This window comes from Garra rufa, chromosome 12 (assembly GCF_049309525.1).
Source record: "Garra rufa chromosome 12, GarRuf1.0, whole genome shotgun sequence".
Lineage (NCBI taxonomy): Eukaryota > Metazoa > Chordata > Actinopteri > Cypriniformes > Cyprinidae > Garra > Garra rufa.
In genome coordinates, this window is record NC_133372.1 from 21,274,594 (window position 1) to 21,292,851 (window position 18,258).

General features: G+C 38.2%; 1 protein-coding gene across 4 annotated transcripts in view; it reads left to right on the forward strand.

The window, feature by feature from the left end:
- rhbdl3 (rhomboid, veinlet-like 3 (Drosophila)) overlaps positions 1–18,258 on the forward strand; it is a 122,623-nt gene extending 104,365 nt beyond the window's left edge. For all 4 annotated transcript variants that reach the window (XM_073851798.1, XM_073851799.1, XM_073851800.1 and 1 more), the window contains 4 exons: positions 1,361–1,473; positions 10,720–10,820; positions 14,143–14,203; positions 16,023–18,258. In XM_073851798.1, the coding sequence (XP_073707899.1) occupies positions 1,361–1,473; positions 10,720–10,820; positions 14,143–14,203; positions 16,023–16,294 (547 nt within the window). In that variant the 3' untranslated portion in view covers positions 16,295–18,258. The remainder of the gene's footprint in view (positions 1–1,360; positions 1,474–10,719; positions 10,821–14,142; positions 14,204–16,022) is intronic.

Here is an 18,258-nt window from a genome sequence, read left to right on the forward strand (position 1 = left end):
GAGTGTAATGTGTACTTGCTTTATCTGTTAAAATTTACCCTCTTATTTCAATCTTTCCACAGCAGTGATTTAATTATCTTTCATTCTGGAAATTGTGGGTTTTGTTGAAGCAGAGATCAGTTTCAGATCAGACCCCTAGCCATTCATAATTCAACATCATTCAGGCAGATTCTCCTAATAAGAAATTCAATTACGTTTATATTCTGTTTCTGGCGACATGAACTGTCTCTTGTTTTGAAAGATAGACTTCTGCTCATGCTGAAGATCGGTTAATGAATTCAGAGATGTTTCACTTTCAGTTCAGAGATTTTATCAAAGGTTCTCCAGTTTCATTTATTTGTTTCTTTTGTCTGTCAGGCTGATGGGCACTGGGCTTCTATTGGATCTATTTGGCAATGTTGAGGAGAGCCAAGTATGTGACATGAGGAACGTTACCTGTAGTTTTTCTATCACCCAGATATGTAATTATTAAGTGCCAAAGTCATGTACGCTGTTGTAGATGTGAAGAACTTTAACTGTAACAGTTTTCCATGTGCAGTTCTGAAAGTTAAAGAAATAGAGTAGTTGGTGAAGTGATCAGGCTTAAGAAAAAGGCTGGACTAAACAAAGTTGGAATAGGGGTGAAATTGAGAAATGACTCATGCCAGAAATAGGTCACTCATGTGTCAGATCACACCCACTACCAGGCCTCATCTCTGACACATTACGCTAATTTGACTACTAAGTATTTCAAACTTTTATGTTAGATCACAGCAACAACATTTTGGTTCTTCCATAAATTCAGGTTTATTGAAACAAGAGCTTATAAAGAAACAAATGTATTAGGAAAAACTGTTCTCTGGCATCATTTGAAGTAATCATTGACTGTTTAAATTACCAGATATTCTTGAGTTCTCCATTGACATCTGGAAATTGATAATGGCAGGTGGCGGTACAGTGATCATTTTAATTGTGTTCTTTTGTTCTGTGATTAAGTGGAGCATCTTTAAGAAAAACATTAAAGTTTCAACCGTCAAAAAGTACATAATGTGAAAGAAATTTAAATGAGTAGTGTAATTTAATCAAACTCTTCTGAAAAGACAAATTACTTTATACTGTATGATAAACAGATTTAATTGAGGGTTTTATTCAGATATAAACATTGATGAGTGCACATACATAGATACATAGAGCATATCAAATGGTAAACAGAAGCTCAATGTGAGAAATGGATTGCTGAGGTATATGGGAGTGCACTAAATTGTAAAAATCTAGCACCTACTGAAAATAACTAAATATACAGACACTTTAATCTTATGGGGAGAAAATATAATTACAGACACTTCTGTAAATGTGCTAATGGCGGATTTATATGTTTCAGAATTGAACATCTGGGTCTAAACATGGCCATGCAACTTTTGGTGGGTGTGCCATTAGAGATGGTTCACGGAGCTTTGAGAATCGGCCTGGTGTATGTGTGTGGCGTACTGGCAGGTGAGTCAAACTCAGCATGTATTTTAAGGTTTTCTGTTTGTGATGAGAAAGTGTATGTGAAAGTGCAATCTCTTCAAAGTGCTTCTGTAATGCTTTCACAGATATTACCCTTCATGTAGTGTATAATATAGCTGTTTGTAAATGTAAAAGGTTGGCAAAATTTCAAAGATCAAAATGCATGACAAATGGAGTTATTGTCTTCCAATTTTGAACTGTCTGAAACATGTTGTCAGTAATTTCAACCTTAAGTCCTGGATAGGTTGCAAAATTGCCACCTTTAGTCTTCATTGGCTTCCAATCACCAATGTGTACTTTGACCCATCCTTAAAAACCATAGTTGTGGCCTGGAAGACTTTGGTTTGGGTTGTGGTCATATCTAGAAGACATTGTTCTCTGCACTGCGAAAGCACAAATCTCATGTACTCCCAAAGGATGAGGATGTGAAGAGTCAATGATTAAAATTCATTTTTTACAGTGACATCACAGCATTATAACTCATTTTACTGATGACTGCTTCTCAAATCTTGCTGAGTTTAACATGGGATTTGCAAAATGCTAATTCATGAAAGAGTAGAGTAGAGTAGTACTCATTTTATTTGTACCATCTTGTGCCTCTGTGTCACAATCTGTAAGTATGATTATGTACATATCATTTCTACTGAGTATTAAAAACATGTTGTTTGTTTTGTGTACACCCAGTGCACAATTGTAGCCTTCTGCTAACTCAAATTATTGTCTTTAAATACTGTGGGCCCACTATTATGATTAATGCAGACTGTTTTTCTTACTACTTTGAGTAATGCTAAAGTGTGGAGCAAAATTTAGTTATGGTTTACATCAATTTGTATATAACTGCTAAGGAAGCCTTCTGAACTGCCATTCAGAAATGATAATTGGAGTTTAGTTTCTGGCATGCTCTGACAGACTGGGGCATCTGACCAGTCAGAGCAGAGTAGGTGCTCAGAAAGATGGGTTTACAGAGAACAGATCCTGAAATGAACCATTTCAGAAAAAAACAGCTAATGCAGCAATGTATATCATGAGGCAATTAAAGTGTTTTTGGACCTTGAATGCATTTAAACCTCCAAAACAAAATTAGGTTTTTTTATGTAAGAATGGCATTTTGAAGTCATGGAAGTCATGGGAACGGTTCTAGCTCCTAGAACCAAAATGTTTAAAATGCAGTGTTTTTTCTAAGCAGTTCTGGCAGCATTCACATTGTGTACTGCTACCTGTAGATCCATTCATATCATCCTATGGTTCTTTGAGACTTTCTGAAGCATCTTGTGCTATGCTCTTGAGGTAACTTTGGTGAAATGGCCCAGCCTGGACACATTACCCGTGGTCTGAAACCTTCTCCATTTGTAGATTATTTCGATTACAGTCAAATAGAGGATTTTAAAAAGTTAGAAATGGCTATAAGGATGCTTCTCGAACTGAAGAGCACATCTTTTTAAGGCTGCATATCTAAGCTGCCATGTTATGAAGCTTTATCAAAGGACATCTCAATTTGAAGGATCCTTAGTAGGCAGTGTGCGTTTCACATCTTTCATCCGGCCTGTCTTAAAGGATGCATCTGGTGTATTCTTAACGTCCTTTGATCGCCCACAATACTTTGTATAGATTCCAATTCACAAAAAATGTATTTGCTTAAAATGAATCGACACTCAGCTTGTGCAATTTTATTTTGTTATGCAAGACAAAATGCTTGAGATGAATGCAATATGTTTTCTTCAAAATAAATCACATAATGTTACATAACTGTTCTTAAGTAAAGCACTGAAAGACTGCAGACGGTTGACATTACCTGTACTGCATTAATACAGTCAGGTAATACAAAAAAAAAAAAATCAATATAAATGATTTTTTAAATTATAATTTTAATAGTGTTTTTCTTCCGTAACCACAGGGGTGGAAACATATGACATAGCCATGCACACTTACCAGATCATCTCATTCTCGTGTTTGATGCTAAGGACTCTAGTCTTGAAGCATCTGAAGGACTGGTCTAGGGATAGGACACATCCTCACTAGGATGTAGCGTTCCCTTTTAGAAACACCCTTTATCCCTTTCCAGATTTCTAATACTCAACATTCTTCATTTGGTGGTTTAGGCAGCTTTTTTGATTATGACATAACACTTATTACTTAAAGGGGCTATATGCAACTTTTTCCCCAAAATAAACATAACAATAGCCTTTTTATTTGACCATTTATGACTCAAACATCTCCTGATGAGCATACTGATACCTTGTCAGCTTACAGTGGGTGCACCTATAAGCCTGTATCCTATTTTTCCTATTTTCTGTCGGGTCGGTTTTTGCGGATGTGACGTCAAGCGGGTTCATGTTAAATGTTTCAGATCACTCTGCCACCACCGCTAGTCAGCAATTAGCCTATTATTGCAAACAAACTTAGTTTCTCAAACAATATATGTATTTGACTGTTCTTATCTCTGTAAAGATAATGTTGACTTCTTTGCAGCGGATGACTTGTGAAGTTTGCACATACGAGCACGCGCTGCGAGAGCGAGCAGAAAGGAAGAGCAGTTCCATTTTTGGCCACAGGTGTCAGTCGCGAGTTTAAATTTCAGAAAATTGTATATAGCCCGTTTAAGCAGACCAGTTTATTGAGATCACATAAATCTTTATTGTTGTTCAATTTATTTGGTCTTATTCAGCCGCTCTAAATTTACTTGTAAAACAACAAATGAACCGGAAATTGTAAAAACTCGTAAAATCAAGTCAAAATCTTGGAAATTATTCAGATGAGTCAAATGGTTGGAAGCAAACATGTTGGTATAACATAATGCTTATATAATTATTTCCATGGTCCAGCCATGTGCTTTCAGACTTGTGAAGATTAACAAATGGAAAGCTGATTAAATGCTACAAACACTCTGAGCTTTTCCAACATTAGAAACCCTTGCAAAACAGTCTGAGAGGAACAGAGAGGTAAAAACAACAACAAAAAACAAACAAACTGCAGAGTGCAAGAAAAACAGAGATGAAGAGGCATGAGGAGTGAAAGTAAGAAAGATGCAGAGTAAATGATAGAAGAAAGGAGGGGGGAACTCCAGCTGATGTTCCATCAGCTGTAGGGTTTGATTTAAAGTGGAAATGTCATTTCATTCTCCCTGATGACATTAGCAGCTAATATCTGTGTGTGTGTGTGTGTGTGTGTGTGTGTGTGTGTGTGTGTGTGTGTGTGTGTGTGTGTGTGTGTGTGTGTGTGTGTGTTTGTCTGTGTGTGTGTGTGTGTGTGTGTGTGTGTGTGTGTGTGTGTGTGTGTGTGTGTGTGTGTGTGTGTGTGTGTGTGTGTGTGTGTGTGTGTGTGTGTGTGTGTGCATACTTCTGGAGAATCAGCAGCAGATGTCATGAGGAGGGAAGTTTAACCCTTGCCCTCACTTTACTGCAGCCTAGAGCCAAAGCAGGGAAATTAGTCATACATTTTTTCAATATTTTGGAAAAGGCGCAAGTTAGAAAATTAAAATGCTAAACTGGTTTGGTTATACAAAGTTGATCAATTTTATGTATTGCACTTTGTCAAATATTTGTGAAATACAAAGCCTAACCTTGTCTGATCTTATGCCCCAAACTGAGTGGCATTTGAGAGAAAAAGCTTTATAAATGAAAGGACGGGTATTGTTGTTTAAATACCTCCCGCTTTTACAGAGAGAAAAGACTGAGTCAAGCTAATTGAGGGTAAAGAACGTAAAGAATCTTTCTATCCTTATTAATTTCATAAAAAAGTAAGGTTTTGATAAAATAAACTGCTTTGAAGCCTAAAATTAAATGTATTTTCACAACTGAAATGCTTTTACTATGTGCAAAGGGTGTTAGTTTTTCGTTTCGGTCTGACCCATTTGCGCACCATCCATTTGGGATTGAGTCAGCCCAGGGGGCGGGCCTAGCGAAGAGAACTGTTTAAATACTTAGGTCACTCTTCATTTTGTGGGATAAGTGAATTTCAGCCCTCAGGCGCGGACAGGACGACAGCGCGTAAGTGAGTACTTAAATGCTGTAGTTTAAATAGGCGGTTGTTACATTTGTTGCTGCTAGAGAATCACATACTTGTTTTCTAAACTATTTGATTCATTAGTTTCTATTTGATTTAGTTGTTGCTAGACTTCATTTATTTGTTTCTGTTTAATTGTTTTCCTGGTGATTTTGTTGTAAACTGTAGTTTTGATTGCTCTCATTCGGCCAAGGGAAGCTTTTGTTTGTGAGATCGCTCCCTTCCTGAGCGCACTTAAAGTGCAAAGGGTGTTAGTTTTTCGTTTCGGTCTGACCCATTTGCGCACCATCCATTTGGGATTGAGTCAGCCCAGGGGGCGTCCCCAGCTGCTATCACCTAAGTATTGATTGGTGGTGTATTTAACTGTGTTGTATCAGCTGACGCTGAAGCGTCAGCGGAAGCGTTCAGCCTCCTCGCGTGAAGACCGACAAGAGTAAAGACTTGCGACTTTTCCTGCGCGACTTATCCGAGCAAGGACACCGACAATGCACTTAAGTACTCCTTTCCTTTTTCTCACTCTTCTTTCTGTCCTTCTCTATCATGTGTTTCCAACTCATTCCGGTGCTCTCTACACACCGCACTAACATCACACGCACACGTCGACGCAATCTCTCTAACCTGCGTCCTATAAACACCTCTTCCACTGAACCTTTCTCTTTCACGGTTGGACTTTGGAACTGTCAATCAGCCGTCAACAAAGCTGACTTCATTTTGGCATTTTCTTTGCAATCTGGCCTGAGCATCCTAGGTTTGACTGAGACCTGGATACGTCCAGAAGACTCTGTAACCCCAGCCGCTCTATCTAATAAATTCTCCTTCTCTCACACCCCCTCGTCAGACTGGAAGGGGTGGGGGTACAGGACTTCTGATTTCCAACAACTGGAAATACTCAACCCATTCTCCTCTATGCAATTATAACTCATTTGAATCTCATACAATCACTATAACATCTCCTATCAAACTCCATGTTGTGGTCATTTACCGCCCTCCTAGTCAACTTGGCATCTTCTTAGAAGAGCTGGATGGGCTGCTATCCTCTTTTCCAGAAGATGGCAGCCCACTTCTAGTTTTTGGAGATTTTAACATTCATCTGGACAAACCCTATGCTGCAGACTTCCATTCACTCCTTGCTTCATTTGACCTAAAACGCACTACCACTGCATACACTCATAAATCCGGCAACCAACTTGATCTCATTTACACACGAAATTGTACTTCAGACGACATTGTGGTCAAACCCCTACACATCTCTGACCACTTCTTCATTACACTAAACCTACATCTTGCTACTTGTGCACCCCCATCCCCCCTACCTGTTACTTTTAGAAGAAACCTACGCTCTCTCTCACCCTCCCATCTTTCTTCCTCAATATCCTCCTCTCTTCCCTCTCCTACCCACTTCACATCCCTGGATACTAATGCAGCAACCGACACGTTATGTTCCACTCTTACTTCTTGCCTAGATGATATATGCCCTCTGTCCTCCAGGCCAGCACGGGCTGCTCCTTCCAACCCTTGGCTATCCGATGTTCTTCGTGAGCATCGGTCCAAACTTAGGGCAGCTGAGAGAAAATGGCACAAATCTAAGGATCCATCTGACTTGAGTATGTATCAGTCTCTGCTTTCATCCTTCTCTACCCAAGTCCATACTGCCAAATCTTCATACTTCCACAACAAGATCAACAATGCTCCGGACACACGCAACCTTTTCAAAACTTTTAATTCACTGCTCTGTCCCCCTCCACCACCTCCCACCACTTCTATAACAGCTGATGATTTTGCCACATTTTTTACAGACAAAACTACATCTATCAGTAATAAGTTCTCAGCTCCACATATACAGGAACTAAAACTGACCACACCCATGGCTGAAACTCCCCTCTTCTCCTTCCATCCCCATTCTGAGGCAGAAGTAACCAAACTTCTCTCCAGCCATCCGACCACATGTCCTTTAGACCCCATCCCCTCACACCTTATCCAAGCAATCTCCCCTACAATCCTACCGGCGCTCACACACATCATCAACACATCTCTTCTCACAGGCACTTTCCCCACTACATTTAAGCAGGCCCGGGTAACCCCACTGCTCAAAAAACCTACACTTAACACTTCACTCATAGACAACTATAGACCTGTCTCTCTCCTTCCGCTCATAGCAAAAACATTGGAACGAGCTGTTTTCAACCAGCTATCTTTATTTCTCGCACAGAACAACCTATTGGATGCTAACCAGTCAGGGTTCAGGAGTGGCCATTCAACTGAGACGGCACTACTGTCTGTCACTGAAGCCCTGCGGATTGCAAAAGCTGATTCCAAATCATCAGTACTCATCTTGCTGGACCTATCTGCAGCATTTGACACGGTAAATCACCAGATCCTTCTGTCTACCCTCTCATCGTTGGGCATCACAGGGACTTCACTTCGCTGGTTCAAATCCTATCTCTCTGGCAGGTCTTTCAGAGTGGCCTGGGGAGGGGAGGTTTCCAAAACTCATCAACTGGTCACTGGGGTTCCTCAGGGATCAGTTCTTGGACCCCTCCTCTTCTCCATATATACCACATCTCTGGGCCCCATCATACAGGCACATGGCTTCTCCTACCATTGCTATGCTGATGACACACAGCTCTATCTTTCTTTCAAACCAGATGATCCATCAGTAGCTGCAAGGATCTCTGGCTGCCTGGCGGATATCTCTGCATGGATGAAGGAACACCATCTTCAGCTCAATCTAGCTAAAACTGAGCTCCTTGTCTTTCCTGCCACTCCAACTTTACAACATGACTTCTCCATCCAGTTAGGTTCATCAACAATTACCCCATCGACTTCAGCCAGAAATCTTGGTGTAATCTTTGATGACCAATTGACTTTTAAAGACCACATAGCTAAAACTGCTCGATCCTGCAGGTTTGCATTGCACAACATCAGAAAGATCAGGCCCTTCCTAACAGAGCATGCTGCACAACTCCTCGTACAGGCCCTGGTCATTTCTAGGCTGGACTACTGCAATGCTCTTTTAGCTGGTCTTCCAACATGTACAATCAGGCCTCTACAAATGATTCAGAATGCAGCAGCACGGCTCGTCTTCAATGAGCCCAAGAAGGCCCATGTCACACCTCTCTTCATATCCCTGCACTGGCTACCGGTTACGGCTCGCATCAAATTCAAGACACTGATGCTGGCCTATAGGACAGCCACCGGCTCATCACCGGCCTACCTCCATTCACTACTACGCATCTACACTCCCTCCAGAAGTCTGAGATCCTCTAGTGAAAGACGCCTTATTGTACCACCACAGAGAGGCACGAAATCACTTTCCAAAACATTCTCCTTCAACGTCCCTGCCTGGTGGAATGATCTTCCCACCCCCATCCGGAACGCAGACTCCATTACTGTCTTCAAGCGACTACTGAAAACCCATCTTTTTCGACACTATCTGACTCAATAAAAAAAAAAAAATCTTTTCCTCTCTTTCCTGATCTTCCCTTTCTAGCCCGTACTCATCTAACAACGCCTGTCATATGGTATTTTTGAGCACTTCCTATGTTGATCTGCCTCCTTAGGATGAATCACTTGTTGTATTCCCAATTGTAAGTCGCTTTGGATAAAAGCATCTGCTAAATGAATAAATGTAAATGAAAGTCATTATAGACCATGAGGGGAGCGTGTCCCACGGATATTCAGAATAAACAAAGAATTTCAAATTCTTACATTTATTACATTTGCTTTTCCCAATCATAAATATGTGGTTACATTCTAGAGTTCCTCACAGGAGGAACTATCTGAACTATCTGATAGTTCTTTTACACAATTTAAATTCCACACATTAAATATCCTGTTAGAACATTAAAAAGTTAAAGATGAAATAACTCAATGAGGTGTCATTAATTCACATCCCTCTATAGTATTTCACATTCATATACAGCAATCATCAACAGTGGTGTGTAGGTCTGATCACAGTGGATATGTGTGTATTCATTGTGTGTGAATGTGGATGTACATAATTACATCTTTACAAGGCACTGCCATTCTCTTCGCAGAGAAACTTGATATAGTAATTAGATGTTGCACATTTGTTTTCATCTTCACATACAGACCTTACACTTTTTACACTTGATGTTTCTGTGTACCTGGTATTCATCACGTTGTGGGGACCAAATGTCCCCACAAGGATAGGAATACCAGTAGATTTTGACCTTGTGGGGACATTTCTCAGGACCCCATGAGGAAACAGGCTTATAAATCATGCACAATGAGTTTTTTTGATGAAGTAAAAGTGTGCACAATCTCCTGTGAGGGCTAGGTTTAGGTGTCGGGTAGGTGTAGGGCGATAGAAAGTACGGTTTGTACAGTATAAAAACCATTACGCCTATGGAATGTCCCCATAAAACATGTAAACCCAACATGTGTGTGTGTGTGTGTGTGTGTGTGTGTGTGTGTGTGTGTGTGTGTGTGTGTGTGTGTGTGTGTGTGTGTGTGTGTGTGTGTGTGTGTGTGTGTGTGTGTGCGTATATGTGTGTGCGTATATGTGTGTGTGTGTGTGTGTGTGTGTGTGTGTGTGTGTGTGTGTGCGTGCGTGCGTGCGTGCGTGCGTGTGTGTGTGTGTGTGTGTGTGTGTGTGTGTGTGTACCTTGCATTATCCCAGATGAAACATAATAAACATGTGGTACATTGTGCATCCTGCCTTCTTAAATTAATAATTGTGTATAATAAATAAGAAATTATCAAAAAATTTAAAATATATTCTGTGTGTTATATTTGAAAATATATTTAAACATACATTTGTAAATAATAAATTCTTTAACTGGATTTTGATAAACATGCAGATATGTTATGAGAATCTGCTGGAATCTGTCATAAATTCTCAAGAGCAATGTGTTATGAATAAAATCTTAACAGGGATGCCTTAATACAGGAAATTGAGTTTAAGTTTGTTCTGATTATATTTAAAACACCCACATTAATTTTCATATCCATTCCAACCCCATTATTTTCTTTCTTCTGGGAAACACAAAAGGAAATCTGAAAAGGCAGAATGTCTCATGAACTTACGATAGCTTTTAACTGTTCACTGATACTCTTTCAATTTGCCATTATTAGTTTGAATTTCATTTGGTCAGTGGTTAACAATGGTTTCGTTTCATATGATTTTGATTCCAGTTTATAGAAATATTGGTGATGCCTGAACATGTTTGTGTCATGGTGACTTTAGTCTGCATTGTCTTCCTGCAGGTTCATTGGCTGTGTCAGTGACGGACATGACAGCACCTGTGGTCGGTTCATCAGGTGGAGTTTACGCACTGGTCTCTGCCCACCTCGCCAACGTTGTCATGGTAATCAAGAGATAACTATATGTTTCTATTTTGGCAGTTTGTTTTGATCTAGAAATGTTCAGCATCAATTTTTGATAACGCTTAGAAATATCAAATAATTAATTAATCACAGTGGCGACACTAGGTGATACTGTCCATGAAGACTTCAATCTTAATTCAGCTCCTGTTTAAAAATATCAGGGTGTCAATGACTGTCAGGATAAATAATGAGTGTGACGTTCAGCCTGATGTCTTGTGTCACAAAATCAAGATATTCATCATTCATTATAGATTCATAGGCCTTTTTTCCACCTTTATTTCCAACACAGCTGTTCCAACTGATCATTCTAGATTATTAAATAGCTAAACGATTGTTAGGCTCTTTTTTAGCCATGCATATGATATGTATGTAAAAGTTAGTTTTGTCTTAGTTTTGATCTATGTGTAAAGACAGTATGCTTTATAGCAACCTGATCTCATGATGAAAATGTACCTGTGTGAACTTTTTTGCAAGACGTGAAATCTGTACCACCATGTGCGTTACAAAACATGTTCTATGTGAAATATCCTCTAAGTGGTGCTAAAAAATTTTTAGTGTTTTTTTCTATGAAACAGATGAATATGAATATGGTACGTTTTACATGATGTTGGTTTTGTACGTGTCATCGCAACTAACTTGAAATGTCCGTTAAGTGGCGCTATAACTCCGTGACGTTTTAAAATAACGTACCATCTGCACTACACATAAACCTACCCGATAGTATGAACAAAATTGAATTTGGTGTAAAAACGCTATCGTAAGCATGCTTGTTTTTCAATCTCTCTACCTTTCAGCTCTTTTATCGTGTGTCATGTTGTTCATGCTTTTCATGAAACATATGGAGCTGTAATCATAACTGTGTATGAAAACGATTACAAGTGCTCACTGTTTTAATCCCTCTAGTGTTCATTTCTGTTGGAAACTGCCGTGATATGTACTTATTGGTACGTATTTTGCATCTTGCGAAAAAGTCGCACAGGTGTGTTTTTTTTTTTCGTGATGAGATCAGGTTGTTGTTTTTTTATAGTTGTTCACTTCTTGTTGCTGTTTTCTTCAGTAGGATCCAAATAACATGAACAGAATGGATGCCTACCCTAGTAAAAAAGTTATACATTTAAAAAGCATTTATTTTATACTAAGTATACAGTAATCAACTTTTGAAGTGGATCAAAACCTTTCATCAAAGTTGTCCTAAAACCAAAACAATGCCGTTCTTGTCTTAGGACAACTTTTGATGAACTTTTTTGATCCACTTCAAATGTTGACTACTATAGTTCAAGTCTATTAACATATTTACTGACATGTCGCTCGAGACTTACTGATATTAAAGTTGTAATTAAACTTTAATTGGAGTACTACTTGTACATAATGCACATTTCTTAATAAGCCTTAAATATGTTTTAATGTCACTATTGATGAGGATTGTATGATCTTTAAATAATATTGGTCTTTAAACCCAAAATTATTAAGGTGTACTAAAGTATACTTGCAGTATTTCCACTTTAGCACAATCAAATATACTTAAGTATATCTTAAGTTGGACTTCCGCACTGCTTCCACACAATTAAAGTGCATCAAGTACAAAATTAGTTCTTCCAATTTAGCAGACTTCAAATTAGTGGAGGGCCGTTATCGGCGTTAACGTTCTGCGTTAACGTGAGACTCTTATCGGGCGATAAACAAAATATCGCCGTTAATCTATTCTCAAAGTTGGTTTGGGAGCTGGGTCTATACTACACAAGCTATGATGACTTTCACCTTTATATTTTAGCGCGGATGTATACCTAGCCGAATTGCACTGTAGGGGGCGAGAATGAGTCTTCGAACCTGTGTGTATGCCTACTGTGAAATTACCACATCAAACGAGACGTGCTAACATGGATGCAGCTATGAAGCCTCCGGGTTTGTTTCAGGGCAGGGGCGTTGCTAGACCCTTTTTACTGGGGCACGTCCATGAGTTATAATTTACTTTGATAATCCCGAAATAAAGACATTAAACTATATGCAACAACTGAATTGACGCTTCTAAAAGCAACGCAGTTTAACCAAAGAGTATAGAAGTACTCTTTGGTTTAACCGAAGACTATGCACGCAGATATCCATGACCGTGCGCGTCTGTGTATTTAACTGCAACGCGCACGTCGCGCAGCCTTTTACACAGAAGTACATGCAGTGTAGGAATAGTTGGTTACACAAATTTGTATAGGTAATTGTGTTGTAAATGCAATTGTCAAGCAGTTTGTGATGCATTTTGGTCTAATGCGCCACCTGGCTTGAGAAACCTGTTCTCAAAGACTTACTTTTTGTCATTATTCGGGTAGCACACATATTCTGAATGCCCTTGGCAGAATTCAAATTAGTCATTTTAATCTAGATTAATCTAGATTAATTCCAAGATTACAGTCAGATTAATCTAGATTAAAAAAAATAATCTATGCCCACCACTACTTCAAATATACCAGTTTAGTATACTAAAAGTACAGTTGAGGGGTATTTTTATTAAGTACATAATATGTAAATGTATTTGCAGTATACTTAGAATGAAATAAATGTATTTTAAATACATTTTAGTATATTTATTTTCTGTAAGGTAATTTTCCCCAGAAACATAAAATGTTTTTGTCCTGCTGATATAGATTCAAAATATAGTATGCTGTGTAACTTACATTTTTATATATATACATTTAAATATAATACAATACGTGTCTACTTTATAGCTCCTCCTCCTCTATCACTGACCAATCAGACCTCTGTGCTACTGCCCGAAGATTTGACCTTCTCTTTAAGTAAATAGAGGTTTTGTACTGCGTAATCACCTGGTCAGAGTCATTAAATATTAACACCAGGACTGTCCACAGTTCTCTCCAGTCAGATCATGAACCCTTATGTTCTTGCTCAGCATTTTAGTTAGAACTTCTTGTGTCAGCACTGTTACATGGTATGGACTCAGATTACACACAGTCTGTCTACACAAAAACTGATCTCTCATTAGGTCAAATCAAATCTGACTTGGTTGTTATTTATAATACATGCCAAACAGCAAGCCAAACCTTGAATTAGCTGATGATTTGCAGGTGCTAATGCTGCCCGCTTTGCCAGCTGTGATAGTCACAGCATCACTGAAAACGCCAGAACAAATATTTTTCTCAGTCTGAAGCAACCTTGATAAAATAGGGTACCTAAACCAATTCCCTGGAACAACACCGGAACAGTCTAGGAACGAATACTGCAGTGTTTTCTCTCTTAAATGCCAATTTTCTTTTCATTTCCCCTAATTTGATGTATCTCTCTTTCTCTTTACAGAACTGGTCAGGGATGAAGTGTCAGTTCAAGCTCTTTCGCATGGCAATGGCTCTGGTGTGCAGTATGTAAACTGTTTTTATGTTATTTGTGCTAAAAAATAGTTTTCTGTTTATGAGACTGTAATTCTGTGCTAGAAATGAATGAATAGTGAATGAAGTTATTTGTAGGGGTCTGATGAAATATCCGTACCACATCTGTATGTGATTGCAGAGATCTTCTTATTTAATTTATTGGATATTTAATTAGTGCATTCTCATTTTATCCATGTATTTTAGATTACCTTTGCCATGAATATCACTTTTAATCTTAAAAAATAATAGATATAATGTTAAAACAAAACTACACAATTTTACAGATGACAATAAACAGACAGAACTGAGGGCTTAAATACACAGAGGGTATAATCAGTAGAACATGGAACAGGTGTGAAGTTGTTGAAACAGAAGCCATGGGAACAAATGAGTAGCGGGAAAATGGGAACAATGGAAACAACATGAACACCAGACCAAAACCAAAACAGAACATACTCTTGATAATAGTCCAGTTACTTCCAGAACCCCCTCCCCCCCCCACACACACACAATTTTAGCTATGACCAGCTGAATGTTACTCACTTTACAGTGCCATGCGAAAGTATTCATACCCCTTCATTTTTTTCACATTTTGTTATGTTGCTGCCTTATGTTAAACTGTTTTAAATTACTTTTTTCCACATCACTCTACACTCCATGCACCATAATGACAAAACAAAAAAAGAATTGTCACAACTTCGTAAACTTATTACAAATAAATAAAACTGAAATAGGTAGGAGTCCTGCCACTGAAAAACAGTCCCACAGCATGAGGCTTCTGCTAGCACACTTTATTTTTGGGATGGTACTCTGCAGATGATGAGCAGTGTTTGGTTTCCTTCAAACATGATGCTTGAAGTTGAGGTTCATCAGCCAAAAGAATCTTGTTTCTCACAGTCTGAGGGTCCTTTAGGTGCTTTTTTGCAAAATCCAAGTGTGTTTTCATGTGTCTTCACTGAGGAGAGGACTGAGACTTGCCACACCACCATAAAGCCCAGATTGGTGAAATGTTGCAGTAACATTTGTCATTTTGTAAGTTTCTCCCATCTGCATATGATTATGGCGCTCAACTGACCATCAGCTTCTTGGTCAACACTCTAGCCAAGGTCCTTCTCCATTAGTTGCTCAGTTTGTCCAGGAGGTCAGCTCTAAGAAGAGTTGTGGTTGTTTCATACTTCTTCCATTGAGGGTAACGGAGAATACATGCTTCTGTAAACCTTCAATGCATCAGATTTATTAAGACGTGTGTCTTTCCAAAATGATCCCTATTCAGTTGAATTTACCACAGGTTAACTTCACTCAAAGTGTAGTAACAAGCAATATGAATGCTCCTAAGCTAAATTTCATCTGTCACAGTTTAGGGTATGAATACATATGCAATGGAATCATTTCCCAGTTCTTTTATTTTTAATACATTAGCAGAGATGTTAAAAACCTGTTTTTTGCTTTGCCATTTTGGTGTATGGTGTGTAGATTGATGTGGAAAACAGGTTAAAGCAGGTTAACGTAAGGCAGCAACATAACAAAATGTGATAAAAAATGAAGGGGTATGAATACTTTTGCAAGGCACTGTATCTTGGCCTATAAACTAATTATAGTTGCCAAACACCTGAATAGAACGTTTCTACAATGATATCAATAACCAAAACCTTTTGCATCCACTGTCTGTAGCATAAAATGAAGCATAAAAATATAAACATAAGCAAAACATAAATTTACTTTTAAGTTTACTGTATTGAAGAATTGCTGTCTTTTTTAAATGAAATGTGTAATATGTGTAAACCCTCACATCGCTTTCTATATCTACAGTGAGTGTGGAGTTTGGTCGTGCCGTCTGGCTTCGATTCTATCCCCCAGCCTTCCCACCATGCCCTAATCCCAGCTTTGTGGCCCATCTGGGGGGTGTGGCAGTGGGCCTCACCCTTGGCGTTGTGGTTCTTCAGAACTATGAACAGCGTTTGCAGGAACAGTCCTTGTTCTGGATCTTCTTCAGTGTCTACACACTCTTTATCTTCTGTGGAATCTTCTGGAACATTTTTGCTTACAGTCTCTTAGATGTCAAGTTACCCCCACCACCATGAAGCCCAGAGTGTGAGTTTGTGTGTGTATGTGAAATGACAGGCAACATAATTTAACAGTTGTAAAGGTCATAAATGAGAATCAAATGCTAAGTACCTTACTGCAGTCCTCCTGCAATGTTGCAGTTTGTGTTAGTGCCTAAACCATGCCAAGTCATCAAAGCAGCTAAAACAGCAGATTCCGATTTTTAAACAATACTGAATGTAAATTTGCAGGAGAAGCCCTGAAGGTTGATGCTTTTTACAGCTACATACTTTGTGCCAGCCATCGAGGGTTATTAGCGATAGCACCATTATTCATTTCAAAATAAATTGTAGGTTTAGAGGCTGCTGCTGGCTTGTCAGCTGTTCAAGGTGCCAGGTAAAATCAGTTGTAGAAGGAATAAATACATTCCTTTAAAGCACAGAACTCAAGATTGCATGAGCAAAGAGAAATATCAGTATTTTACAAGGACATTTTAGTAAGTGTTCTATATTTTTATAAAAGACTAAAGACAAGTACATGAGCTAGTATGAGAGCAGTTACAGCTCATTGTGTGTGAAGGACCTTTAAATGATATTTAAGAGAAACCGAAGTAGCAAGGAAACAGCTAGATTAAACTCTCTAATTTCTAACTGTATTATTTTCTGATAAAAGTTTCAGTGTTAAAAGGTCAGTTTAAAAGAATCCCTTAACATTTTTACTGGTGGTCTGTGACAGAATTTCCTGGGGTTTTTTATGTAAATCAAATCTAATTAATAAAGGATTACAGTATATTTTATTACTGATAATCAGGTTTCCCTATAACAGAAGATTAGGGTCTAAAAATAGTAGTAATTAACTTGATCATTAATGACAAGTTATGATCATTCTGATTAGAGTTTGAACTTTTATATTTCTTCATAATTTACTGAAATAATACTGAAAGTTAATTAGCTTGGATGGTTATCTCTTATTTATACCAAAGGAAGTCAAATTAATTAATTTTTTCTCCCTTTTTGACTTTTTCAGCTACATTGCATTATTTGAATATCGATTCTGTCAATTTACTAATCAATACAGCCTTCACGCAGACACACTGGCATTTGTTTAGTGATTGAAACTCCTCTGACAGGCCGACACTGTTCATTATTTTTGTTGCTATCAAAAAATGTAATTTGCAGTGCCACAAATTGCAAACTTGATTAGAATTAGAATTATTTAATCATAATTGATTATGTATTTGACACATATTAGTGGAACAACAGCATGACCAGGGAGTCATCTGAACTCAATTTTTGATCAACTGAATAATATTTAAAAAAAAAAAAAAAGTAATTTACTGCTATACATGCTACAAATAACTAAATTGATCTGTTCTGCTGTTTAATATATAATAATATGTATTGCAGTAGCTTTTTGAATGAATTGTGATTGTGTGACATCTACTGTACCTCGGATACTGTAAGTGGTCTATGTTATGAAGTTTATTTCTATTGGTGCTGTAGCTTTTGGACAGGATGCTGAGTGTCTGTGCCTCTAGTAACTGGTTAGCTCCTCTCAGTTATGTGCACAGCCATTCTTTACAGCAAAACTGATCCTGGTACAGCTTTGTGTGCACTCTGAGTATCTTTTGCCTGTAGTGTGTGTGTGTTGCCACTGATTCTCAAACTAACAGGAAAAGAGGAAACTCTAAATAAAATCCTCAAAGTCTGAAAATTGTTGAATCCAGTAGTTCAATCCCAGTTTATACTAGTACTCTGTGAACAAATGGATTTGCTTTAACAGTGTGTCTAAGCTACTAAGTGCCAGTATACTTTTTGTTTTGCATTGTGCTGACCTTACTGTATCAAAATGTAATGCTGGGATGTAAATAACCTGGGATTGTGTGTAAAGGGCTATGGCACTGGAAATAATGAGTTCATCAAGCATATTTTAACATGCACCTATTTTGTAGATTTGATACGTAAATATAGAGTGCATTAAAAATCTGTGATTGAAAATGGCA